Raw genomic sequence first — 27,817 nt, 5'->3', positions numbered from 1 at the left:
GTTCACCTAATAGATTTGATTCCATTTTGACATCTTGTTTACAACTTGTAGCAACTCAGTCGGGACAGCGACACAAGTGTATTCCCTGTTAGCGGTGGTCCTGCCAGAAAGAACATCGATTGCCGCTGAGGAGGTGCGCTCCGTTAATCCCAGGTCTGCTCCCAGGTCACATATCTCCACAGAGGCTACGGAGTTAATAGGCGAGGAGAGGCTAGAGCGCTTTGCCAGCTGGACCGCCTCGAGCTTTTTAACTAACTCCTCCATCAAAGTGCTGTGGAGTAATTAGACAGGGTTAAAACAAGTCCGCCGTCTTTTCTTATCAAATGGAGAGACTATGCGAAATAACGATAGACGAGGGAAATACATTAAAAATAGAGGAAGGTACACGATGTCAAAAATATTGCATGGAGCAGCAGTATGATTCAATTATATATATGTGGATGCAGCATGAAGGTAAGCAAGTCAATAAATATGAAGGTGGCAATAAGACACTTGCGGACGCATTAACATATTGATGAGAAAGTCACAATCTGTTCAACGGCGCCATGCATGTGTTAATGGAAACATGTACGGTGTTATTCATGCACATATGCGCAGTCATCATTATTGTCACGAGGCTGAGGGGAAAGGGATTGCTTGACTGTCACAGGTAAGTCATTTAGTCAAGCATCCTTATCTTGGAATTAATCACCATGGCAACAACATCCCACTACACCATGAGGTGAACACTGGCAATATGTGCAAATGTATCCAATTAGCATCCGAAGCAGGGGTGGAAAGCCCTTTTTCCATCTGGGGACGTTTTATGGGAATAATGTTCTGGTGGAATGATTGAATAAATGTTTGCTGTGGATTTTTTGAAACTGTTACTCTGATTTTTTTCTTTCAGGTGTGCTCCAAAACTATTTCATCATTCATTTATGAGCAATGTAAAATCAGGGATGCATTAATTAATTCAATACATTTCAAATACTTGTTAAAAAAATAATCTGGGTAGATATACAATCTTATACACTACCTGGGGAAATAAACAGAGTTAAAAATCTAAATGGTGCAGATTTTTAGAGTGCTATCTTATTTGGATAGAGAAAGTGTGCCACCTGTTGGCAACTTCTCCAACAATGCATTTTCTGGCATAATCATTTGGGTCCAGGGGAGTTATCATTCAAATAGAATATATTATAAATAATATTTATAATATAATTTATAATATAATATTTCACAATGGCATATTTGTGGTTAAATAATAATGATAATAATAAAAAAATCATTATAATAATAATTATAATAAAAACAATGCATGTACTCGAATATAAAAACAGAACTGACTCCCCGCAGATGTTCTACGAGATCCAAATGTAAACACTGCTTCGTTTTCTTTCGAATGGGTCAGGGCACCATTTATTTATTAAAGTTATGCATAACCTTCCAACATGAGCGTGGTACAGTACATGTTGAACTTCATGACAGGATTAGAGGAGACAGATAGCAGGCAGGTTAGGAAGAGTGGTGGGGCCCTTCTCGAGGAAGAGACAAGAAACCTGCAGGCAGGACGACCAGGAAGAACGTATAGAGGAAAGGAAGGAAGGAAGGAAGGAAGGAAGGAAGGAAGGAAGGAAGGAAGGAAGGAAGGAAGGAAGGAAGGAAGGAAGGAAGGAAGGAAGGAAGGAAGGAAGGAAGGAAGGGGGAGGGCGAAGAGGAGCACATCCATAAGGGAGGAAGAGGAGGAAGAAGACAACAGGACTAGATCAGAGCCCCGGCGACTCTTCATTCTAGTTCGTGTGAAGTCCTCGGTTTCAAAGACAACACAGAAAGGAGTTCTTTCTATACACGGGCATCTCTCAGTGGGACTTCACTGGAAACGTGGTGAGCCTTGCTAACACTCACATCAAGCCTGTGTGACAGAAGAAAGAAAGAAAGAAAGCAGCCAAAGTAGCAACAGCATGCACGCAATGCAGTAAACACTTAAAAAAAAAAAAAAGGAACCAAACAAAAGGAAAATAAATACATCTTGGGATAAAAAAAATCTTAATACATTATCTTAAATTTTTTCCTTTTCTTGCTTGGTGTTTCATATACTGTATCTAAATATATATATACATAGATCTTTATGTATATATATATAAATATATTCTGTATATAAACCCACATTTCTTTGTACATTTTGGTATAAGTTCTCTTTCTTGCAGGGGGGGGGGGGGATTGTAAGATGGAAATATGGGTGATTGCCTTGTGCTGATGAGGAGGCGGACTCCGCCCCTTTTAAGTCTCTTGCTTTGTGTCGCAACAAAACGGACAGGGGGGCTTAGCAGTGAGAGGACAAGCTTATAGAAGGTCCACCATGTCCAGGACACACGCACACACAAAGGTGGTAGCACTCTTAGGGCCCCCCCCCCTTGAGGCAGAAGGTGCAGCTGAGATGTCCACTATCTCTTATCTGGGGAAAGACACAATGAGCAAAGAGACAAATTCTGTATCACTCAGTTTTTGTGACTTTTCCATAAATATTTTTTTTTTCAAAATGTCCTCAAAGTTCTCAGTATGACAGCCAATATACCTTTGTTTCCATCCGAGTGTGTGGTTGACTTCCCCTGCCTCTGACGAAGATTATTGTACTTGGCTTCAACCTCCTGGAACAATAGACGAATGGTGAGATGGGCACGTGGACATTAGCCGGTGACGAATGGTTACCTTCAGATGGTTGAGGTTAGCCTGAAGGTTGCGCAGGTGAGACAGGACTTGTCTGCTAAAAGATGAGAGGCTGCCGGCGTGCGACGCCGAGGAGAACCTCAGATTGATGCCTGAGTCGGCGGCGCAGCCTTGCGATGCGCTCAGCTGCTTCCCAGCGGGCGACATGTCCTCGTCGGTGCTGCTCTCCCCTTGTCCGCCATATCCTTCCAGGACTAAAAATCCTGCTGATAAAAAATCAAAATACACCGTTCCCTTGAGATATTGTGTTTGTGAACACACTTGTGATATAAAAAAAGTGTAATGAATTAAAGTTTGTGTCATAATTTCATACATTAATTAAATTGACATTATGTCTGATGTGCATGTTTCAGCCACTAGGTGGCAGTATTGCACTACACTTAAATGTGATGATGAAACAGAAGACTGTGCAATTAGGCTTCATTGCAGACAGTACAGAATATTAGATGCATGTTTCTTCATTTTCTGTTCAAATATAAGTCAGAAACGTTTTAGAAGTTGTAATAAATTGCCAGAAGATTTTTGTTGTTGTTGAATATTTCACTATCTGCCAAACTGCTGCCGAATGTGAAGTTTGAAGTCACCGGAGCTAGTGCTAACTAGCTTCACGAGGATGCTCACCATAATCTTCGGGTGAGTCGAAGAAGCCCGTGTCACCGGAACCCAAGTCTTGCGCGGGGTCTTCGGTCTGGGAGTTGTTCCTCTCCGAGCCGTTGTGGACCATCACACGTTTCTCTACAGGCGTCCTTAGCGAGGTGGTCCTGAGGAGACGAGCTCCTGTGGAGCGCTTGGTCCGCTCTGCAGCTTCCTGTGACATGAGCTGCGTCACCAAAACCTGCTTCAGCGCTGACACTGACAAGAACGAAATCATTTTATTATTATTAGAATGATTACTAAGCATATTGTAAAATCAAAAGTGTAAATTACAGTATCACATTGGTAAAGGATTTTGGTTTTGGTAGGTACTTACATGTTTTAAGTGCTTCATCTGCTCTCGAGGGAAACACATTAAAGGAGTCCGCGCTGCCGTCTTCAGTCCCTCGGTACGAAAGCTCCGGGTCCACAAAACCTTCCTCCTCATCCTCCTCTTCCTCCGTTTTCCCCGCCTCAAAAGGATTGTTGGCGGGAAGAGGGCTGGGAGTCACACGCCTCACAGCCGGACTACTCTCTTTATCTGAGAAGATAGTCCGTGATTAGCTTTATCCAAAGGAGTACACTGATACAGTGGAAGAAAGGTGTGAGCCCAGTCACCTGTGGACTGAGTGCTGCCGGTGGATGTGCGGTCTGGATCTTTACTCAATCTGGAGACGCCAGCCGTGATGATCTCCACACCATCTCGCTCTCCACTGGCAAACAAATAAGAGACATTTAGATCATAGGTTGGTGGAGTCACTCTATTAAGATGATGAACGGACATACTCTGTCTGAGGTAAAGGTATGACACTGTGGGGTTTGACCTTCATGGCTTCGGCTCTTTGCGTGATCAAATTCTGCCAACTGGAGAATAGAAAGGAAAAAAAAAAGCATATCAGCCCTAAACAGTAAACATTTGTTAAAAAAAATCAAATAGATTCTAAATTGAGGTAAGTAATAATCTACTGCAGCCCTGTAGGTGGCGCTAAAACATATTACAATGTTGGCAAAATGTGCCGTACGTTCTCTGATCCGAAACTGTGGATGCCATCAGCTCGTAGATATGTGCACCGTTCTCAGACATGGAGAGCACGAAGAAGGACTTGTTGTCTGACAGGAGAGAAGAGGAAAGTGACGTTGAGGGTCCTACTTCAATGACATTGCAGGAGGCGGATTTCGAGCGAACCTGTAGCCACGGAGCGCACCAGCACAGTGCTGAGCTTAATGATGGGGCTAAAGATCTGCTTGGTGTCAGCGGTGCCTGCCAGGTTCTTGCTGTGACACTTGAGGATGAGACGCTCGTCTTGTTTCTGGAGAAGAACCAGGATGTCCTCCAACAGGAGAGTGTACAATTCTGCGAAGACACGGACGGATAACATCAGTGGGTGCTGACAACTGTTTTCAGTCACGGTTTTATATTTTTAGATGTCAAACCAATTGTCTTGTCCTTGTTCACTTTCCATGACAGCGGCCCCTCGTGCACCATCGTTTTCTTGGTGAGATCAAGGTTCTGACAGGAACACAACACATCACAGGGTAATTATTATTTTATGGAATCTAATAGCTTATGGGGCACCATATTGAACGATTTACACCAGAGAAATAATCATCACCATTATGCTAGAACAGTATTTCTTCAAATATTGGATCTATTCTAATAGATGCCATCTTTCAACAGCTGGTTCTGTCATCCATTTAAAATCAAATCAAAGGCTCTCCCCCATATTGACGTCTCGATTTTTCTCTCTGGCGAAAATAACACTTATTTTTATGCTATTGTTCACCCAAAAATAGCAAAACAGCAGCACCTAATGAATTAAAGGTAAAAAAAATGCTCATGCTGCCATGTCACCTTTAACTCCAGGATCATTGGGTTGTCCGTCTGCTTAAGAGACGACAGGTCCAGTCTTCTCTGATAGTCCTCTAGCCTCTGAAGTAGGGGGGGGACAAAGTTTTTTTTACTTCTTAAAGCAAGAGCCATAAGGAGACAGAAAACACACACACCTGCTTGTCTTCTGCTTCCTTTACAGCCTGGTTGACATGATTGAGGATCTTTCGACAGCAGTCGGCTGCCTGCTTAACTTTGTCCTTCTCCACTGCATCGTCTGAAAAACAATATGACATTAACGATGAATTAAGGAACCCTCTCGTAAATTTCTACTCCCTCCGTCTATTGAGCCAGTATAAACAAAACAGTTGGGCAAGAGAACAACATAAAACGTTGTTGCACTTTATCGTCGGTGCTTTCCCAGTGTGAGACCTCCTCTGCGATGAGAGGAGGTGATGGCACCAAATAATGAGTGTGATTGGTTTGCAGAAGAATGTGCTCTTCAGTGACATCATTGTGGCAGTGAGAAAGCCACGTGGGATTTACCAGTGTACTTGGAGATATTGTCTAGCAGCAAGGGGTACTTGGTGAACCTCAGCATCTCGACCGGAATAATGTCCTTCAGCTGCAGTCGCCGGCACTGTCGCTTACTTTGCGCCTCCTGAGAAGCACACCGGGTCCATTTTAACACCCCATCAAATGCGAATGAAAGGCTAATCATGCCCGCATATTACCTGGATGAACGAAATGAAGCGCGAGTCTTTTTTCTGCTTGGTCTTGATGATCTCCAGAGCAAAAGGCTGATTGCTGCAGAATGTCCCCACGGCCTGTTTGATCTTCTCCTCCTCTCCACCACTGAACTGTTAGGCGCCCGCACCAAGACGCGAAGAGGCAAATACAGACAGACAGTGGCTGGGTTAATGTGGGTCAGGGGCAGTTGCCATGGTGACCGTGTTGAACCACCACACTCTCAGAAGGGGGCCAGGCTTAAGTTCTTGTGGCAGAGACAGCTTAAATGTAGACGAGGCTCCGGGTACGAAGCGTTTAGCCTACTTATGTCCCGTAGCTTGAAATTGAATAGTCATGTACAAATCAGTCAGAATGACCTCATGTGAGTAATAAAAACAAACACTCGTGTTTTCTTTTGCCGTCAAGCAATTTCACCCTATCAGTGCTTCTGTAACATAAAGGCAGAAATGCAATTCCAGCTTGAGAACTTTACTCACCCAGGAGAGCAAGTCATCTCCTATCTGATCAATGACCGATGACTCGTTGCGCTTCCGCACTGCTGCCATCTGCTCCAAAATGGAAACTGGATTGAAAAGTAGAAGCGAGTTAGTCAGTGTGTGTGCACATGCGAGTGTGTGTGTGTGTATATAAGCGCACCATGCAGTTGTAGAATCTCCTCCAAGTTGGTGAAGATGTTTTTGATGTCGGCAGGAGGTAGGATAGCATCTTTTGAAAGCTTCTGGTAGAAGATGTGATCCAAAACTTTCAGCATTCGCACGTGTGCACGCTCCGTGTAAAATAGCTCTGGAAAACCCCAAGTAAATGTTAATTAAAGAAAACAAAGTTTGTTTGATCTACAGATTAAGTATTCTACGCCCTCACCGTTGATAACTTCCTGTCTCTTGATTTCAAGAGGCCTGAGACCCGCCAGAACCTCACGTCCGACAAGCTGCTGCCAGTTAAGTGGGTCATGTTCCGAGTCTGTTCCCTGGTCGTCCTCGCTCTGGACATCGGTAGCACCCACTCCCTCGAGCCTTGCGGAGAAAAGAAATCGGATTGTTCACTGCTGCACTTCTGATTTGGGGTTAAAACCACCAAGAAATATGACCTCACCTTCTGATGGCCTTTGGTGTTCCCTCGTGGGTTCTACAACATTAACACAGAGGTGAATGATCAAGCAGCAGCAACCTAGCAGCTTGTGTATGAATATAATTATTTAATGTTTAGTTTAGTTTTGACTGTTTATTCAATAAAGTGATTCGTCCCGTCTTAGATCAACTGCAAATATAAGTGTTCATGGTAAAAAAGTTAATTGATGATCGTGCGAAATGTTCAGGCACCTGTCAGTTTCTCTGTCCTCCTCTTGGAGTTGGTCCAGGCTGTAAAGGTCAAAGTGCGATGCAGGATATGGCAACCCCTCGAGGGGGTCAGACTGAAGCCCGTCGCTCAGCCTGCTAGGCCCTGAAGTTGGAGTGCCACCTGAAAGTCAAGAATGGTGTTACAAAATCTCACTCGCTCCTTCTTCTCAAAACTCACTGGTTGGCTAGCTTACCTGAGTCTGTGTCTCGGCTAGCATCGGAGCTGAAAGTGGTGCTGTTTGGAGATGAGGTGGTGACAGATGCGGGGTGTGTGAGCTCGGGGCCCTCGCTGGATTGGCTGCCCCTTAAACGCCCCGCATCCGTTTGCTCGCTGGGCTGAAGACTAGGCTGAGACAATTGCTTCTGAGGCTTAGGTCGACCGTCAAGGGCTTTGCCCACTTTATGGAAAGAGAAGGACGGTCAGAACCTCCAAATGCCTCAAAAGCGAACTCCTGATTTTTAGTCGCTCACCCGACGCTGCTTCAATGCGGCTGGGCCGACGCTGGGGTCCGAGGATACTGGGAAACCTCGGCTTCTTCACCTTCTCTTCACCATCCTTTTCTGTCTTAATGCTTTTCTGTTAATAAGGAATTCAAAAGATGAAATTAAAAGTCAGGATGGAAGAATAAGGGGCACTGTTAAAAATAGCTAGCGACAATACCTTAATTTTAGGAAGAAAATTAATCCGGACCCGTTTTGACTCCAGACTGCGAGGTTCCTTGACCCTCACACCAAGGTGCTTCATGTATGTATAAATGACATACTGCATTGTAGTGCTGGAAGAGAGGGGAAAAAAAAATTAACCGAGCCTGCCCTGGAACTTGTGACATAGAAAAACAATGAGATCAAGAGCCAATACTGCACCATATGTCACAGCATGCCATCTGGGAAATGCTTCCAACATATGGTGGTGCGCAATGAGCCGTTTCAATCGTTTCATTTTTTAAATTATTTAATGCGAGCATATTGTATCTATAGCTTGTCTGGTCTTATTTCGAAAAACGATAACAACTAATCAAAACGAGTGCTGCAATGCAACATTTCATACATTTAAATCAGCTTACCACTTCTCCTCTTCTGTTGTCTGAGCAGTAACCCTACAAAGGCAAATATTTCTGAGTGCCTCATTGACTTTACACGAATGTTTATCACCAAATCTGGCGTGTTGATTTGTTTCACTTACAGGATGTCCTCAATCTTGGTTATGATGTTTTCAGCATAAGAGCGTTCACGCTCGAGGGTAACACGATCTCGTCCACGTTCTTGGTCCAGCCTGCCCAGCTCCACTTCAGCAACGGTTAAGCCCATGCTGCGTTTTTGTCTACATGTACAAACATGTAATGTTGACATGTGGGTGTGATTGATTAAAAAAAAATAAAATCTCGGGAAAATGTGTCTACATGTACAAACATGTAATGTTGACATGTGGGTGTGATTGATTAAAAGAAAAAAAAAACATCTCTGGAAAATACATCGGTATGAGAATCAAGTCTACCTGAAATCCTCAAGGTTCTTCTGAATGTCAGGGAGCAAAGAATCTTGTAGTGTTTGAACGTGTTGTCTGTTTATTTCCTCTGGGATCAACTCTGTCCGCCGTCGATCTGCAAAACCAGCCCAATTACTTAACGTTAAAGAACAAATAGAGCCCTATTATAATTGAGCGTTAAAAAAAAAAAAAAAAAAACTGACCAAGATCAGCAGAAATGCATTCTGGAACTGCCACTTTCAAATGCTGAAAAAAAAAGGCCAACTGTTCAATACCCGCGATAATTAAATTGTATCATCTTTCTGGCTGTGTTCACTATAATGAAAAAGAAGAAGGTCAGTGCTTACTGCTCCCCGATCAATAAAGAAGGTATGGAGGTCCATGAACATCCGTCTGGTCTCTTTGGAGTTGGTCTGCTTGTACAAGTCAGCATAGAGGTAGCACAGCTAAGGGGACACGAGACAATGAATGAAAAACGCAAACAAAGAGCTCAGACGGAATCAAAACAAAAGGCGTTGAGGGTCGTACCACCGGGGCCGGATCGAATTGAGATATGACGTGATGCATGAAGGCTGCGAGGTGGGCGGGCCGAGACTTGAGTTGCTCAATGCTGGTAAAGCGGTTACACTGGCCATTTGTCTGCAAAAGAAAACCATGGACAAGGATGTAAAAACAGAAAAAAAATGTGATGAGCGGCAATATTGCAATATACCTGCTCTTGGTCAGAATCAAAATAATCGTCCTCAGCTCCAATGATATGCGAGACGATACGAGAGGAGGGACTGCTGACGGTGGTGGGAGACAGAGAGTCCTGCGGGCAACACATTTGTACATTTTAGGGCTTCCGTTTAAAAATCTTCTGACAACGGTGCAGGTGGACATTATATTGTACTCTAAAATGTCCGACAATAACACGGGAGAAGGGTGGAGATGAATTGTACCAGATCAGTGGCATCTTCTGTTTCTGGGGAGTGGCAGGAGTTGAAGCTGTTCCTGGGTGTGCTCTTTGGACTCGGGCAAAAACTCTCTGGAGAGACGAGTCCAAATCCAGAAATCTGAAGGCGGTGAGGCACAACAATTTACAATCAACCTCAAATGTCCGTATCAATCAAACAGTAATCATCCATAAAGATGTATTGAAATTAGGATGAGGAATACAGATGTTGCGTCATTTAAAAAAAAAACCAAAAAAAACCGAAACCAACGTACAGGTGTGCTGCTCCAGGACAAGTCAGCACTTTGCTCTCCCGCTGCATGAGTGTGCTCAGTTTCAAACATGCTACCATCATCTGCATCTCCACCCGGAGCAGCCTCCTAAAAATCCACAGAAACATTAGCTGCTGATAAATTAAATACATCACAACAGAATACATACTACCAAAAATACAACAACCCAAAATTTTTCTTTACAATTACGTATGCGCCGTCACTACTCTAAACATGGAATTACGATGCGTTCAGGGCAACCCCCTAGCGATTACATGAGGAACTATGCTAGATAAGGACGGTACGGGCAAAATAGAGTGGCTTTCCTCTGAAGCTTAATCCTCAAATAAGATTAGGATTAATGTTTGTCTGGAGCCTAAACGCTCTTCACTGACTCGCACTGGGATCTTTGGGATCCCGTCCCTCGATACCTGGCTGCGTGTTAGCAGGCTTACCTGTGTTGCGCCGGTGGCCTTGAAGAGCTGACCCTGCAGCTGTGGAATGTTTTTCTTAGCTTCCTGGTTGTCTTTCAGTAGTTTGGGGGAGGGGTTTCGGCCGTACTCTTCCTTCATCGCCTGGACAGCAAGGGACGTATAGGTCAAACACCCCAAAAAATTTTCATCCATAAATCCCGTTCAGTAATTTATAAGATGATTACCCATTGAGGTGTGGAGGAGAGCCTATCGTGAGGACTGTACGGGCGTTCTGTCGCAGGCGAGTTTGGGGAGGAAATAGTCACGCCAAGCATTTCCGACTCGGCTTCCGACAGGGGGATCTGGGGGAGCCCCGGAGGGCGACCCAGTACTGTGAGGGCCACATAGGAGCCCGCTGGAATAAGGCAGAGAGATTAGCAATACTATTCCAGCACGGCGGCAAGATTTTATTTAAAAAGAACTTACATTTGATAAGCTTCACCACTTCAATGTGGTTTGAATGTGTTACGAGGATTCCGTTGACCTGAAACACACCGACCGTGACGTACCAAACACACAGTTGAGGAAAAAGAAAGAGTGGCCACAAGGTGGCAGGCTACTGCCTGTTTAGACCTTTGACAAGAAAACAATATGATTCATGCAGAGGAGGAGGTGGAGGGGGATAGTTGCAGATAAACACACTACCTTGATGATCCTGTCTCCTGTCTGAACGCCTGCCCGCATTGCAGCACCATCTGAGAAAAACACAGTGATCAAAGAATGAAAAGAACAAATTGGTTTCGCCGGAACACTTTGGAGAAAAAGACTACCTGACATTTCAAAGCAGCTATTTGAGTATTACAACCATGGTTATGTTTCATGAAGGACCTGTTTCACAGCTCCACCCCAAACAAAAGCTTAGACTTGTGACTCCTGTCAAGCTCTTTGACTTCTTATGAGTAGCATATGAAGCGTCAAATGAAGCTTCATTGATTTGCTTCCCGGGAACGAACGATACTTGAGTTTTGTTTGTGTTGATAAGTATGAGCAATTTTCCCGTCAAATTCCTCCCATGCATTGATGACACCTGCTAATGCCGCTCAAACGGAACGACTCAGGAAATAAACAATCGGCAGCCACAATGGTGCCTCGAGCGCGTCAGCGGCGACTTCCCCGCGGCAGTCATTGCAACAAAATAATGAGAATCGTCGAGTCTTGTGTCACCTTCTTTGACGAGCTGCACAAACACCGGATTGTCACCACTGACTGTGAGCCCAAAGCCATTTTGGTCTTTCTGGATGATGACGCATCGCTGGACCAGACCTGCAAGTGAGACACAGAAAGGGTGGTACATGTTTTGAAAATGAGCTGAATCAAATGTCACACATTCATCATGTTTAAAGGAATTTTTTTCTCTCTCTCTATGTTATCTTATAATGTTGAAAATCAACCAGAATTGTTTTGGATCATGGAGGTCAGCTGTTCTGTGTATAGCAAAGAACAGCTGCACAATATCTTTGCGATACCACAGGAAATTGTTTAAACTCGCCTACACAAAAACTCCGCTCAAAATTTTTTCCAATGATCATTACTGGTATTCGGACGCCGATGCCTTTTGGCCGTGCATTTGTTTTGAAGGATGTCTGAAAGCGATCTGGCGATCCAGACATTGCTGCTTGTTTTCTCACAGCCTAAAGGGGGAAAACGATTCTTCTCAGGTTCTTAACGCGTGGTTTCATTAGCGTGGCGAGAGGAGATTAGCGTTTATCTAACGTCTGAGTGATAATGACTGGGCTGACACGACAATGTCAAGAATTCCCAAAGGACCGATATTTTTGAGTAAATACCTCGTTATCTTGGAAAGTATATTACTCAAAATTGACCCCAGCGTGTATGACCTTTGAACTACTTTCTTGTTGCGGCTGAGATTTTCTAACCATTGACGTACCGACCGGAGAGGTGAATGGATCAATATGGCTTGTGGGGGGTTGTGGAAGGAATGGGAGCTAATAGATGTGGAGAGGTTTGGGGAAGCAAAAAGCCTCAGGCTCGGGGAAGGGGGGGTGACACAGCTCTAGACAGAAGGGGGCAAAGGAGGGGGCAGGGAGCGAGGTGAAAGCAGAGGTGTCAAAGTGATTAAGCCATATGGGCTAAAGAGCTGGTGTGAATTTACCTCGAGATGTTGATCTTGCGCTTGAGTTCCACGCTTAACTGTGTGTATTAGGTCAGGCTTTACAAAAACCTTGACAAGTGGGGAGTGCTGACATGGTCAATGAGCAGGCCAATCCATTTACAATGATGCATTATTCAGAGGCCCTAACTGATTTGTTATTGGCACCCCTTTTGCTGAAACGCCATAAAAAAAAAAAAAAAGGACTCTAGAGGATAAACTGACATTTAAAACTGAGAACGTACAAAAGGAGGAGGAGCTGTGGAATCTTAAATACATCAAATGCGGTCGAATGATTTGTTCGGATTTAAAAGGAATTCTTAGCAAAAAAAAGAATGGGAATGGAAATAATGGAAAAAAGCTTTATTTTTATTTTCTATTTGACAGGCAATGTATTTTATTTTATTTTTTTACTGTTCATCAAATCGATTGAAAATGCACCGGCAGCTTTGTCTATGCTCCTCGTTAAGTGCAAAATAAACAAAAAAAGCACTGTCTTCATCTTAAGGCATTCTCACACCAGCATGTTTAGATGTTAAAAAAGTTGTGCAGATGTCACACCACTCATCCCGGCAAGAGTATCCTTACCACAGGACTCAGGCTTCCCCTCTGCTAGCACACTGCTGCTGCCACTCTTCTGCACCACCAGAGCTTCTGCTCACAGCCCCAAACCACGCAGACAGCATGGCGCGCACACACACACACACACACACACACAGAACACGAACCAACAACACAAAAGGAAGGAAAGACACCAAATAGAAAATCATGAGGGAAGAAAGTGATCATGGGAAAAAGAATCCGATAATAGAAATAATAAAACACTCGATTAGGGTTCCTGGCGTTGTACTTTCTGATTTGGTTTTACATGGTGCTCTGTGGACACACTACTAGATGATCCAAACATTTCTATTTCTGCTTCATTGTAGCAAGTGTTTCCATTTGTCTGACCAAAATGTGTCTCTTAAAGTGTGTGTGGCACCTCCCACAGGCAGACAACCTCCAACGTCCCAGAGAAAACAATTTGTCCATGTGCTGTTGTATCATTAATATAATCCATCATGCGGTGCAGAGATTTTTTTTTTTAGACGGTTCGATTACAGAAGCTTGAGTTGTACTGTATCTAACTTTTTTTTTTTTTAAACCTTCTTAAACTCTTCTTAAAAGAGCATTTTGACGTGTGTAGCCGGTTGAAAGGCTTTTTGAAATCTGCATTAAGACCACCCAAACACACAAGACGCCACATTTGCACGCCCTCACGTAAAATGGCTGACAGGCAGCTGCGTAGATAAAGAAACTAAAACGTGACCATCTAACTATTCTAAATTTGATTGATTTGAAAGAGACAGACTATTTTCAAAACACATTCAGAAACAGAAGCGGGATAAAGATCAGACCACACTGGTCAAAGTTTTCAAAGACAACAAAACCATTAGGGGGACACACATCCTTTCAGCATCTCAGCTGCCTTGCACAAACTGTCATCGGCACACACTTTTTTTTTTTTTTTTTTTTTTTAGACTGTGTTTTGTGTAACAACACAGAGCAGAAGAGGCGGGGTGCGCCGTTACAAACAAGGCAGTTAGATGAAGCGATGAGATGTGGGGGGGGGAAAGGTGCAGAGTACATTTAAGGAGGAAAGGAAAAACATAACAAAAACAGGTTGGTTGCCTGGGAGTTAAACATTACCTGTCGGGTCAAACTCATTGGAGGAAAGCGAGGTTTTGTCACTTTTAGGTCTCTTGTCCGGCGGGTGGTCTTTGCTGAGAATGCTGCTGGTTCTAAAATGAAAGCAAAAATAAATTCACCCCCAAAATTCTGTGAAAATGCAAATTTGTCAATGTTGAATAGTGAATACTGTCCACTGTCTATCAAGTCACAAACTGAAGTGTAAAAAGTACAATGGAGGTATTTCTAAACCGTAAACAAAGCCACTTAGCTAAGATGATTTAATTTCTAAAAAATTAATAACAACAAAAGACGAAAACAAAGTTATGCAAGATCTCTAACAAAGCTTCGCACCATGGCAGGACAGCGTTAGTTCGCGACTAGCAAGCTAGCCACAGCTTATAGCGGGTGCGGCGCAAATTAGCTTAGCGCCTAGCCTAAAGTGCTTCATTGAAGTCATTTGGGGTTGTTTCACAGTATGCTACTTCAAATTGCCAGTACGCTTAATAAAAAGTTTTATGGCAATTCAACTATGCTTATTCAAACAATTAGCATTCTGTAATGAATTGTGTTGGCCCTCAGAGGTTGCTTTGTGTAAGTGGCGGGATATATTTGCAACTGACGAAAAGTTAATTAAAGCTTGCGTGCAATGCATACGCAGCAAGCTCGATGAGAGAGATACTGAGAATTCATTTGCCACACAGAAGCGGCAATTATTCACTTTGGCACTGACAATAACGTGTGTGAGTCACAGCCAATGTGTCACGGTGTATAATGTGACAGCCAGAGAGGATGTGGAGGCGCTCTGCTGAGCAAGGCCGGAGAAAGGACTTTTCCCAAAAGCAAGGCCACGGCCGCCACGCACTGGCTCGGACCTCAGCGGGCCATGTATGGTTGCCGCTGCCTATGCCGGCCCCAAATGTGAAAGGCCACTGTTCTGTTCGCAGTGAAAGGCAGTGATGGGCCGCACTTAGAAGAGGGACTCCTTTGTCCCTCACTGTGTGTGCATGCGCGTTAGCAGCAGGGTGGGGGTGGAGGAGGCCATGTTTAGTCTGAGCTCAGAAGACTTCTGTATTGCAGCAAAAAGACGATTCCGTACCTGTTTGCTTTCTTGGGAAACCTGCGGGAGAGGAGAGAGAGAGAGGAGCCAATGTTAATATCTCAGAACATGACCTCATCGAGATTAAAGCAAAGACGGAAGAGGGCAAAACAAGATACATGTCCATGAGACCCATCTCGTGGTAAACATGATAATCCAGATCAAACATGCGAGTTCTTGTGCGGCAGATTAAAGCGTTTTCCAGGTCAAATGTCCTCAAACTCGCAGATCACTCATTGCTCGCGTGTGTGTGAGTGACATCACGACTCCGACAATTCTGATTTATTATTTGTTTTTAGAAAGAGCCTTGTTTCCTTGTGATTATTATATTACTTTTACCTATATTGTTAAACTGCTAAAGAACGCACCATTACGGGACAAAACAGAGGGGGCGAGTAAGTTTACATTTCAGTCGTCATAACGGGGGAGGCCTCGCGACTAACGAGTGACTATTAACTCTCTTTCTCCCGGTGACAGTGTGTTCCATTCAGACTGGGCATCTGAATGGCTCGTTTATGAAAATGCCTCGGTCTGTAATAAGTTCCAGGGACTCAGCAAGAGAGCGAGAAAAAAAACCCCAAAGATTTAAGTAACCAACTCCCATGAAAGCTCGAAACTGGAGAGACTCGGAAAAAAACAGGCATATAAACATAGAGACTGAACAAGGCGAAACCGAGCAGGCTAGCTTGGGTTCATGTGGGCGCTAATGAAAACAAGACAGTCAAGTACAGCTTGTTGTAGGATGAAAATAATAATAATAAAAATGAAACTGCATTGCTCAATTTTGGCACATGGTGCCAATTTTTATAAATTAATATAAATTATACAGTACTATAACAATTGTTATAGTTATTGATGCTGTATGATGAAAATAATAATAATAAAACTGCATTGCTCAATTTTGGCACATGGTGCCAATTTTTATAAATTAATCATATAAATTCTAAATTTATATAACAATTATTATAGTTATTGATTGATTGGGAACAATGAACCATTACGAGCAAATAGCCGTCCTTCCTTTTGATACTAAATCCACCAGGAATCCTTTGGCGCATTAGTTTATTGCGAGATTAGGAAACAGCTGCCTGAAACTTTTCCAAAGAGGTTTCCAACCAGCTGGTCAGACCTTGTGGACAGAATTCCCATATTCGCCATATCCTAAAGGAGAATTGTACCGCTTCCGCATTAACAGTCAATTGTCTGTCTGGCAGACAACAGTGCTCCATTGTTACATTTCCTCATAATGACTTAAATACTCCGATGGACACGGTAATGAGAACAGAGAAGCTCACGAGGGGAAAGAAACAGGATGACAACGTGGACAGGATAAGACGCATACTTAGCGGCGAGATCTGATTAAACTGGATTTTAGATCCAGTTGCCTGTTATCTGATAAGTCTGGGAGAACTGACCTCTTGACATTTCTTCTCAAATTATGCAATGTATATTCACATTAATATAAAATCATTTTTAAGTACCAAAATCAGCCTACCACCATTTTTGTTTTTATCGTGAATTTTTTCCCCCAAAATCATATTGAAATTATATTATATTTTATAGAACTCATCAGCCAGAAAAAAAAAAAAGTTCTTCAAGGCATATAATTGTTCCTCAAGCTTCAAAGAGCGAACCATTAAAATGTGCAGGAAGCGTTATGTGGGAGAAAAAGGGTGGGGCGGGCGAGCAGGGTGGGAGTGGAGAGGTGAGGGTGCTGATGTACTGCAGCGGGCCCAGGCTTGAATGCTCCATTGAGGTTTGCTGTTTTGATGGAAAACTGCGCCAGAGCTGGGCCAACTTCAGCAAGAGTGGCAGCAAAGGGAGACCGTGACTAGACCAGCGAGGGAGAGAGACCGACCGAGTGAGCAGGGGAGGGAGGGATGACGAACAGCCTTATTTTTGTGAAAGAGTCTCCCGAAAGGAAGAGGAAGGGAAATTGGTGAATAATTAAAGAGTAGATGAACAGGGGGAGGATTCAAGGGGAAGTCCTGCAGGAAGGATCCTGCACGCACACACACGATTAAAGCTGAACATTTAAGTTAACTAACAAAGTTGAGAAACATTGGCCCTCTTTACACTCCAATGAAGAGTCATTATTTTCCAGATTTTTTTTCCGTCTGTTCTATATGGAGGATGGGCGGGGTGGTGTGCTTGAAGTTGACGTAGCAATTTTCTACTTTGGGTGGTAGTGCCACAGCCGCAGGGACGGCGTGTGGAGAATTCCGCAATGTCGGGACTACAAGAAGTTTATATTTGCAATATTCAGGTTTTGAAAGACCATGTGCAAAAACCTGCTCATATCTAACGAAGAATGAAAACAATTCTCATGTGGTGTTAAAACCCGAAGGAGGCGTGGCCTGCCTAAAGTCCGCAGAGGATTGGGAGCTGCCTTGAGGCTGTGGAGATCAGAATGAGGAGTGGTCCATTCCAGAAAGACGACCACATTACCTCGCACGTAGCACCAGCAGCAGCAGATTACACTGGAAACCGAGGGAGTGAAGGCGGCTGAGTCATATCGAGCACCTTGGGAAATTGGAAAGATTTTCTAACGCAGCCAGCGGGACCGATTTTATCTCGACTGCAGCTTGTCAATAAGAGACGGCGCGCCGCCGATGTTATCTAATCTGTCTACCTGAGTCAAAAAGTGTCATTGTGCACCAACACACGCACAACACAAAACAGGTCACCTTCGTTGCGAAAGCGAAAGGAGACGTCGACACCCACGCACTTGCGTTCCTTTCTGTATTGTCGCCATGTCGAATTTCAAACAGACTGTGACCTTAACGGAGCCCTCAAGGTATCGATGTGTTAACTGGGGCACATATTTAAAGAAAGCGTTTGAACCAGACAGAGAGGCGAAGGGGGGGAGGTGAGAACGCAATTGTTGTTGGCGTAAGAAGAAACAGAAGTAATAGTTCTGGAGCTCAAGCTAAAGCCTCCAGGGGGAAAACGCTGCCCTTTCTGCCCCAATAAACCTCATCAGGATTCCTGACGTGAAGGCCGGGGGATAGACATTTCTTCACGCTATGCTGTCTCCTGTCCTCTGGGACTGAGAAAGGAAAGGAGGTAGTCCAACGGGTTACGCTGTTTAACGTGAACACCGGAGGACTTCTCTGATCAGTCGGAAAAAGTTCCTGGCATGACGAGGCATGTGAACAAAAGCTCAAGGGGCTTTACATTTGGTTTGCCTGAAATGTGTTTTTATTTATTAGTGCAGAGATTGATCAAACAAACCAGACTGTCATCAACTACTAATTTTAAAAATGTCAAATTTACGAGGATTTGACTTCGTATTTTTGGTTGCGGGGATTGGCTATGGGAAAATTACAGGTTGAGAAAAACTCGATACGGGCTGGATCCGAGTCCGTGGCGGAACCTGTGTCCTAGTCCTGATGCTCTTTGACAAAGTGCAGCAGCGTTTTAAAGTGGCTGCTTAGCCCTGAATCAGCAAAAAGCAACAGTGCAAGGTTAATCGCAGTGCAGTGGGAGGTTTGCTGCTCCGTTTTCCTCTGCGCATTAAGTTCTGCTGGCAAAGAGAAGGGCGTTTGGGATGGTGTATCTCATCCAGAGGGAGAGAGTCGTCACAAAGTACTGAACTGCCTCTTCTTGAAAAGTGAAAGCCAACCGCAGAGACACTCAAACACATTTTATACCACGAAGAACAAAATGATTTATGTCATACAAGAACTGGATGATTTGGCCTTGAAATAAAATATCTCGACTGTATTCAAAAACAAGTTCTGCTTTTTTATTTCTCCAGAAACCAAACAAGCTTTGGAAAAAAAAATAATAAAATCCCCCTGACTGCGCTTTTCTATACTCGCTCTTCTCGGTTCCCAGCCATCTTGTTAGCGCAAACCACAAAAGTGAGGATGTGCTTCAAACTACGGAAACTGCAAAAAAAAATGGAGTTTCGAATATCTGTGCAGTGATATAGCAATAATAAAGTAGCCACGGAGCAGAGCTAAAATTATTGGCATATGGTAGTGAAGCACCAAAAAAAAAAAAAAAAAAAAAAACACTGGACCAATGACAGACCCTTGCTGGATCCCTTAAAATATAATTTCCTCTGTTACCCAGGGAATCCAGGTATTGACTATCAAATATGGTCAGAACCAACTGAGATCCCTTTCAGATTTGTGTAGGAGGATTTCCCGCTTCCATTCCCAGTCCTAGCATTTTAGCAAAGCACACATTAGTGAATCGGAGTTTTTATGCTGTGGTGGAAGCTAAAAATGGACTGGAAAGGAGTCCCAACATGCCAACCATAAATCAAAATTATCCAGTGTAGGACAGCACTGAAACTGCAAGATTAGAGTCTACTGCAAATCGTAACCTATATTTACAAAATACTGTCCATAAAAAAAAAAAATTATCATCAAGACTGTTCCATACTTTAATCACAAAGCAGGACTTTTCAGATGAATTCCCAAATAATTCCCAATGCCGCTGGCCTCATTCACAGCTACAAAACATTTTCTTTCCTTGTCCTCTTTTTTTTCCTCAGTTGTGAGGATCGTGTCTTTAGTGGAGTGAGAGTAATGTGTGGCCCTCAAGCTCCCTTCGCCTGGCTTAAGGGGGCAGGACCCTAGACAGTGTCCGCAAGCATCAGGATCATAATACTATAGCACATAAAAGCACCGGCTAAAAAACTCCACCCACTGTCTAGCATCCATGGGTGTTGTTTTTCCCCCCCCCCCCCCGTTTTCTGTCTCCTTTTCAATATTCTTCCACTTTGGTGTTGCTTAACAATGTAATAGTGCCCTTGAATGAAATGCTACCATGGCAGAATGATAGCGACCTAAATTGAGTTTGCGTTTATGACAACCATAAAATGCAATTATGAGACAATGCAGTGAATTGGACAGGTATTTTGCCGAATCTATAAAAGAAGGACATGGAGGCCGTAGTGGAGGATTATTTTTCATTATTGCTTTTCACTAATCATAAAACACAATGTATGGTTTGCTGAGCCATTCTACCCAAATAATCTAAAAGATAGTTTGCCCGGCAACATCGACAAATGCGACAATAATAAAACACTTTTAAAAATTTGAAAATACACAACATTTAGGAAGGCGGGAGACACAAATGATTCACGAGTCAGCAATGTTGACGACATTCCCGACCAATGAGAACTTGCTCGGTGGTCAATTTTAAATTGTCACAAGTAGGATGAGTGTATTTGGTCTGTAGTCATAACAAAAAAAAATATAAACAGCTCAGTTTCTCACACAAATCATCAATACTACCACCTCTCCGCAAAACAATCTTGCCCTGATATTCCTCACATGTACCTGACCTAGATCCACGAATCTATGAGGAGTATACAGACTAAAGCTAGCCTGCTCCCACTGAATGCTATTGTTTATTTTTAGTGATGTCACCAGCACCACTTTCCGGGAGGGCCTCAGGGCAGGCCGGTGGGGCGGGGTAGGAGAAAAAGCGTGGAGATCAGCAGAACTTTGTGACAAAGAACCAGTAGCTCACAAAACTGACCCGCAGTCCTCGATAGATGTTACATTCACACTCCTGGCCAACACAGCAAAAACATATCATGGTGCCACAATCGACCTGAATTGAAACACCATTAAATATTCAATTTGAACTAAACACAGAGGAGAAAACACTACACATCCATTACTGATGTCGGGTTATCTTTAACTCACGCTACATAAATATTGTAAACCTGCGGTTTGCACTCTCTTTCTAAAAGTAGGAAAATAGCGCTTGACATCTCCAAAACACGTTCTTCACACGGGAACGATCGTAGCAACTGCGCTCCAGTAGGTTCATTAGGGCCAAGCAGTGTTGTGGTAGCACGACTAAAAAAAAACAGCGAAAAGTGGGTGCTAACCATCGCTGTCATCGTTCCAACGAGGGGGGATGGTTAACAAGTATAACGGAGCTTCAAACTCTTAACGCTACAACTGGTGCTTGCTTCCGTCCTGACTAAGTAAGCACATTCCAGGGAATTGGCTTGCTTTCCTCACAGGTATGTGGGACTCAGGTAGGGAGCAGGTCAAAACGCAAAAGAGGAAATAAATTGCAAAAGAAAACCACGCAGGAATTAACCTCGTAATGCATCCAAGAGTATCCTAATGGATTAAAGAGCGAAAAAGAAACATTTAAGTGGTGCGATTTATTTGCTGTTGCTGTCCAAGCTCTCTTGACTGATCGCTCCAATAAGATGATTAGGAGGTTGCGTCTAAATCCAAAGATCGTTTTAATGGGTGCAGGAGAAGGTAAGCGTTGAAGGCTTAGCGATGTTACCTAGCCAAGCAGAGTCTCTTAAGAACACTTTGCTGGGTTGGAACTCCATTAACCGAGCAAACAGCAGTGTCTCCATCAAGATCGGATGTAGCTCCTTGTTAATTAAATTGCATGGCACGGTTATTAGTCAGCACATTGCGACAACGGAGCGATCGACTCGGAATGAACCAACGTCTTATCGGTGAGCTACGTCGGCTAAATCAAAGCGTCTCCAAGGAAGATCAAAACACCAAATAGAATTCAGACCAGTCAGCACACCTCACTAAACTCCATTTTAGCCAGCGTTACATTATTGTGGAGATTCGGCTCTTTCAGAAATAAAAGACCATGACGACCTTTCACCTTTTCTTTGGGATGACGATGACACTCTTGAAGGGTTGAAGTGACAGTAGAGGAAATGTGTGATAATCATAAAATTGGAAAAGGAATTTATTACAATACAGCAGCAGTATGCCAAAAGTAGTATGTGTACCTCTCCTGACTCGTCGGTGCAATATGGCTAAGTAAACAACAATGAAATAAGAACCTAAAGCTAGATTTGTTGAGTATTAATGTGAAGCTTTCTTTACACTTGTGTGGCACTTCGGGGAGTTGTCAGGTGCCGCACAGGTAATAAAGATTTAATAATGAAATGTAATCCTAATAAATCAGAGCTTGGCAATTGTAAATAAAGAGATTGTGCTTTTCATACTATAGCAGAATGTATAATTGGTGGTTATACTATACCTGTCAGTGAAGCTGGACTGTGTGTCACTCATTGGGCTTCCGGTTCTAGATTTGCAGCAAATTATATCCGATTAACATTTTCCAGAGTGTGATGTGGTGACTTGCTTGAGCGTCCTTCTCTGGCATTCGTGAAAGGATAGCCTTGGTGTTTCAAAAAATAAATATAAAAAAAGATGCAAAGAGATGCAGATGGCAAATATCCTCAATGTATGGGGGGGTAGTCCAAGCAAGACGGATTAAAATGGTGCAGACCCTAAAAATGAATCAGTAAAGAGATTATATCCTTTCTCTGGGTCATAAATAACACCGCTGGCCCAAATTGCATGCGGGTAAAACTCGAATTCACATCCCAGTTTTTTGGGTAATCCAATCTTACGGACACCGTGGCGATGCAGTCCGTCTGCCACCTCCCCTGCTCGGCTTGAATAAGGGACTGAACGTCCCCGGGAGATCCGGCAGATTCCTCCAGTCGGCACTATGCGGTTTGCTATCTCTTGCCCGATTTCGTCGTTACCAAGAAGAGTCGTTCGATACCGTAATGTTGAAATCAAAGGGGCAAAACGAAAAAAATTGTTTGTCAATGATCTTGTGTGGAAATCCTCAAAGGAAAGCAGAGTTTAGTCTTGGTAGCTCTCAGCTAACAAAACAGATGCGCTCTATTGGGATGAAAAAAAAAAAAAAAACTTTGCGTCGTGTGCTCTTGTTTCCACTGCAAATAAACCAAGTCCGAATTTCAAAGAGTGGAGAAAAATATTGCACGAGTGTCCAGTAGTCTTTTTTTGCGTCCCCCGGCTTTCGAAAAAAGTATCTCCGCGAGGCAATAAGAGAATCCGAGTGGTTTGTGTATGTATTAGCACCGCTCGACGCTCCTTGACTCCATGTTTCCAGAACGGAGTCACTCAGTCGTCTCTCAGCACAATTCCCGTGGATGGAAAAGCAGGCTAGGCTAAAGTGGTCAAGCTAACGGGACAGAAAGTAACAAGCAGTCTCCTGCCAGCGACTTGTCGTAAAAAAAAAATCCAACAAACCGAGAAGGTGTTAAAACTTTCAGGGACGATCACGACCTTTTCTCACAATGCTCGGCGTCATTTGTATAATACTAAAAAGTTGAAGGAACGCAGAGAAAAAAAATTGCCAGTGTGCTGCTAGCAACGCCCTAGCCTGCTAGCATTCTAGCCGCCGCAATTCCCAACTTCCACCACCAACCACTTCCGCTGAGAGATGGGGAAAACTCCAACAGCATCCTGGCTTTCGAAGTGCGTTAAAAATAACAATCAAAATGTAATGTAATTTTTTTAATGAATTTAAAATGTTAAACTCAATTCATACGTAGGTATTACTTTATGGAAAAAAAATATATCATTCACCACCAATTAACACCAGGTCAAATGACACACAAAGCTAGGGCTGTTTTTGAAGCGTGTTTTTAATTTTATCACATGGCTATTTTACTTTAGTTTTATTACTTATAGTGTATCTAACCATTTCTAACGATTGGAAAACAATGTAAATCATACAATTGTTATCTGACGTATCACCGTTAACAAATTAAGCAATTTAACTTCCCCTTATTAAATGATTATTATATACTCAATTATATTATTATTAAATTATGTGGATGGATGGATAAACACTATGATGACGTAGTTAAAAGTGTCTTTAAAGCACTTTATTCTGTACAAAGAAAATAACTTTACAGTCCTTTTCTATATGGATCCACGTCACTTGTCATATCACTGCTAAACAGTAGCACCATCTAGTGGACATCAATGGAAATTCTACCACCGAGGTACAACTGAGCAATTGAAGAACATTTATTTACCAAACACAAATTCCCATTTAGCCACTAGTTTTCGATGTTCATACAGGGAATAGCAAGGCACAGAACAGTTAGACATTTTACTTTCTCTTTATATACACAATGATGTTCCTCACCTGGTAATGTGGCAGTTGGGTAAAACAGACTTGTGCTGAAAGCAATGAAATAACACTGTACATTAATATTATAAAAGTAAAGACAACAGATTTACATATTGTACTTTCACCAGTCAACTAAGATTAAAGCGTTTGCCTCATAGCACCTTTAACCAAAACTAATAACAGTTCATAACTGTGATTTTACCAAATAGAAAGTATGTCAGAGCAATATGACACAAGAAAAAAACATTTATGAATGAATTAGAATAAAATAAACAAGAAGTTAAAGTTAATATTTCTCCCTGAGTAAGGCTTCCAAATCTGTTCACAGTTTGTTATATACAAAACAAAACACTAAGTTTTCGATATGACTCACATGGTTTGAGAAGATCACAAGTTCTAAACAGTGTCTACTTTTTATGGAACACTTTTTTGCTCTGTTCATTCAACATTGCAACCAAGAGCAACATTGTTTCTTTAGTGGAAGCTTCAAAGTCAAATCAATCCATTTATTGGATTACTTAATTTAACGCCAACCTCGGGACTGCAAACATTTTGCCACATTAATTACAATCAAGCTGTTTAACATCGAAACATTCCACAATCCCAAATTCCCCATGATGAAACCAAAACTACTCACTATTCAAAGGTTCCAGGGAAAATAAAACAATTCTGTGGAAAAATTCTCTTTTTCAATTTTGATTACCCATAATGTTTGATTTTTTTTTTTTTTTTTTTTTTTAAGCCGAGTCTTTGGTTGAACTCCAAAGTTTGGGGCTTCCACCGAACAGTATTGGATTCCGGGCAACAATGACTCATCCAAAAATTATGGCCATTACATGATGTACACACCAACAGTTGCCGCCATTAGAGACACTTGTAACCAAGTGCAACATCTGCTAGTGCTTTGGTTTCCAGCCACATAAACCTCCTCTGCGCTGTTTATCCCCAACAACCAAACAAAAGGTTCAGTCTGAATAACCGCCTAAAGCATTTTTTACTCCCATTTTCATCTCACTACACTGAAGTTGTCAGCATTTAATCGCTCTTTCCATTGGTGGCCTCTTGTCGTTCCCTCTGCCGCTCGCGCCAAGTCTTGATCTTGCGGCCGGCGAAGCGAACAATGTCCACCATGAAGACCCAGGAGAGCGCGTACATGGCCACACCCCCGCACTTGATGAAAAATCTGGGCCTTGGCGAGATCAGCTCACAGTACAGCATTGTGCCTCCCACAAAGATCCGCATCAGCACGAAGAGCAGCACGAACAGCGCATCCACAGTGTGCGCCAGGGGCGTGCCGTAACGTCCCGTCTGCTTGAGGAACCAACGTGCCTGCAGCAGCGGGTTGGTGATCTCGCTGCCGAAGAGGACAGCGCAGCCCTCGATGCCCGACTCGCCCAGCCAGAGGGTGAGCAGGATTCCAAGGATGCTCATGGTGTGGTGGGCCAGCATGACGGCTCCCTCGGTGCCAAAGTAGACGCACCAGGCCATGTCAAAGAGAAAGTAGCCCAGGCTCAGCAACAAGGCACTTATCTGCAAAGGTGTGTTCTTTGTACCTTACACACAAACAAAAGTTTCAATATTTGTAATTGACATATTCATTTTTTTACCACGTCCCCCGCTCATGGGTGAGCTCGAGCTGATTCAATTAAAATACACATAAAAGTTGAATAAAAGAATGAACTTTGATAAATCTTTAAACAAACTTTTTTTAAACAATAAATTAAGACGGATTCTTTCATTGACCACTAGAGGGAGCCGGTGTGCCAATTGTGACATGTACTACACTGAGAATAACTTAATTCAAATTCAAATTAAAAAAATGAGTCCATACATGGGAAAAAGATACGTTTCCAGATTCAGTTTGAGACCACATTATCAAAATTAAATTCAGAGGAACATGAATATAAACACCTACTTTACTTCTGTATTTTAATATTAGTCACAATAGTGTTAGGTTCTTGGTGAGAATGGTTTGAGGACCACTGACCAGCAACCTACCTGGATAGGCGAAGGGCCAGGGTCCATCCACGTAGCCGATGTAAGCCGTGATGCAAATGACCAGGATGCCATGCAGCAGGGTGACAAGGCGACAGTTCCACTCAGCGCTGCGGCGGCCGTTGGCGTGACACAATGCCAAGTAGAGAGACGCCCAGCCGGTGATGCTCAGGAGCGCCCCGAGCACAACCATGTTCCCCTCTGAAGACAACGAAAGCATCCCGCCGAATGAGATCGCTTACAGTACAAGCTCTGTGGTATTCTTTCTATAACAATTAGCCTTTGCTTGTGCAAGAATAGCACTACAGTTGACCCGTTGAGGGCTTGGTGGGGTGAGGGGGACGTTCCTTCGCCGGCTGTGACGTTTGTACCAAGCAGCTGGACGGGCTGGCTCTTGTTGCATGGGCGGCGGAGCCTCTCCTTGCACAATGCAAAACTAGATGAGAGATGACTGGGCCTCAAACTTTGGCTTCTTGAGCAAGTTATGTCAACAAATTTGGAAATGTCTGTTGGAAACTTTCAGTGGGGATAAAAAGTAGGTTCATGGAAGTGGATAATACATTTTCAAAACTAAATTTAGGCTTTTGAATAGGGAACTTGTGCTCTTTATGCATCATTAACACATCACGGGTTTGAGGACTTTGTGTGCTCTGCAAACTGGAGTGACCGAAGTGCAAATTTGACATGCAAATAAAATTGTAATGCTGCAGAAACTGTACCCAAATGTTTTGACTTTGTGTTTCTATTTAAAACATAACTACTAACTTTGCAGTTATCTTAGATTGACACTCCCTGAGAGCTTTAAATTTATGAAAACAATTGGACTGTGTACCCATTGAAATGACTGCTGTAAATTGCGGTTACATATTTTTAAATGACATTAAGCAACACGAATACGTTTTTATGCAGATATGACATGTCCCACCCAGAAGGCAAACAAACGACTTACAGTCCAGTCCTCGACTGTGGACATTAATGCAACACAATGGGATGCTGCTTAGTTAGCAAGAGTAAGCTAACATGCTCATAAACCGCCCCTCCCATTTACAAATATTGACAAGGGGTTGAAAATAATTGTTACCTTGATGGCGCACATGTGGATGGCGTCACGTCAGATATTTAATAGACAATGAAAATATGTTTCAATAAAATTTAGCTCGAAGTCGTTGCTAACTGTGGTCCAAGGCTCCATCTTCATGCATCGTTCGCAACCTCAAGTTAAACGCCCACCAAGCAGACGACTCCTTTTGTGAGTAGACGGATTATTTGTTATTTCTGATTACATTTTTACTCGTCATTTCACGATCTTATTCGATTTTCCTTCTCGAAATGTAATACGGTGGTCTTCTTGACCCCACGCTACGACAGATGAATGCTGTTTTTATTTTATTTTTTCTGGTACGACAACGACACCATGCGGTCAGACGAAAGCAGTACATGTGGATTATGTAATAAACTCAGACGATGGATGCTAAAAAAAATCCTTAATCCGATCGGGGTGATAAAAAAAATATTAAAAAATATAAACAGATATCCTTTATTATTAAAAATAATGTTTACTCCAGTAGAGAGGTGGTTAAATCTTGTTCATATTACTTAAGGGA

General features: G+C 42.9%; 2 protein-coding genes across 5 annotated transcripts; both read right to left on the bottom strand.

Annotated features, from left to right (window-relative positions):
• Positions 1–1,373: 1,373 nt before the first annotated feature.
• arhgef12a (Rho guanine nucleotide exchange factor (GEF) 12a) lies at positions 1,374–23,492 on the bottom strand. 2 transcript variants are annotated; one of them, XM_049726642.2, is made up of 40 exons: positions 22,299–23,492; positions 15,300–15,320; positions 14,222–14,313; positions 13,121–13,186; positions 11,587–11,685; positions 11,068–11,117; positions 10,849–10,906; positions 10,608–10,777; positions 10,405–10,524; positions 9,953–10,057; positions 9,685–9,798; positions 9,456–9,554; positions 9,272–9,382; positions 9,091–9,189; positions 8,947–8,989; positions 8,753–8,858; positions 8,441–8,578; positions 8,322–8,354; positions 7,919–8,033; positions 7,729–7,834; positions 7,452–7,655; positions 7,240–7,378; positions 7,013–7,045; positions 6,782–6,933; positions 6,557–6,703; positions 6,397–6,482; positions 5,905–6,030; positions 5,717–5,831; positions 5,347–5,447; positions 5,195–5,272; positions 4,777–4,852; positions 4,529–4,696; positions 4,365–4,452; positions 4,129–4,206; positions 3,961–4,055; positions 3,680–3,883; positions 3,331–3,561; positions 2,692–2,915; positions 2,558–2,630; positions 1,374–2,437 (listed from the first exon to the last, which is right to left on the bottom strand). In XM_049726642.2, the coding sequence occupies exons 1-40, from the start codon at positions 22,328–22,330 to the stop codon at positions 2,427–2,429; spliced, it is 4,206 nt and encodes a 1,401-aa protein (XP_049582599.1). In that variant the 5' UTR covers positions 22,331–23,492; the 3' UTR covers positions 1,374–2,426. The 2 variants fall into 2 exon arrangements, with proteins under 2 accessions (XP_049582599.1, XP_049582600.1); XM_049726643.2 differs by lacking the exon at positions 13,121–13,186.
• Positions 23,493–23,952: 460 nt separating this feature from the next.
• Positions 23,953–27,753, bottom strand: tlcd5a (TLC domain containing 5a). 3 transcript variants are annotated; one of them, XM_049726657.1, is made up of 4 exons: positions 27,295–27,753; positions 26,527–26,633; positions 26,217–26,414; positions 23,953–25,771 (listed from the first exon to the last, which is right to left on the bottom strand). In XM_049726657.1, the coding sequence occupies exons 3-4, from the start codon at positions 26,404–26,406 to the stop codon at positions 25,254–25,256; spliced, it is 708 nt and encodes a 235-aa protein (XP_049582614.1). In that variant the 5' UTR covers positions 26,407–26,414; positions 26,527–26,633; positions 27,295–27,753; the 3' UTR covers positions 23,953–25,253. The 3 variants fall into 3 exon arrangements, with proteins under 3 accessions (XP_049582614.1, XP_049582612.1, XP_049582613.1); XM_049726655.1 differs by having other exon boundaries at positions 26,585–26,633; XM_049726656.1 differs by lacking the exon at positions 26,527–26,633.
• Between the last annotated feature and the right edge of the window lie 64 nt (positions 27,754–27,817).

Source organism: Syngnathus scovelli, chromosome 7 (genome assembly GCF_024217435.2).
Source record: "Syngnathus scovelli strain Florida chromosome 7, RoL_Ssco_1.2, whole genome shotgun sequence".
NCBI lineage: Eukaryota > Metazoa > Chordata > Actinopteri > Syngnathiformes > Syngnathidae > Syngnathus > Syngnathus scovelli.
This window is presented reverse-complemented; position numbering and strand designations above follow the sequence as displayed.

What these genes read in the sequence shown, in the direction of transcription:
- arhgef12a (XM_049726642.2), bottom strand. Translation starts at nt 22,330, where the DNA reads ATGAGTGACACACAGTCCAGCTTCACTGACAG. An exon ending in CCGCATTGAAGCAGCGTCGG is followed by an intron (nt 7,656 to 7,728) that starts GTGAGCGACTAA and finishes CTTTCCATAAAG; the next exon opens with TGGGCAAAGCCCTTGACGGT. An exon ending in GAACAAGGACAAGACAATTG is followed by an intron (nt 4,697 to 4,776) that starts GTTTGACATCTA and finishes GTGTCTTCGCAG; the next exon opens with AATTGTACACTCTCCTGTTG.
- tlcd5a (XM_049726655.1), bottom strand. An exon ending in CCAGCCCGTCCAGCTGCTTG is followed by an intron (nt 26,415 to 26,584) that starts GTACAAACGTCA and finishes CGTTGTCTTCAG; the next exon opens with AGGGGAACATGGTTGTGCTC. An exon ending in CTGGCCCTTCGCCTATCCAG is followed by an intron (nt 25,772 to 26,216) that starts GTAGGTTGCTGG and finishes TTTGTGTGTAAG; the next exon opens with GTACAAAGAACACACCTTTG.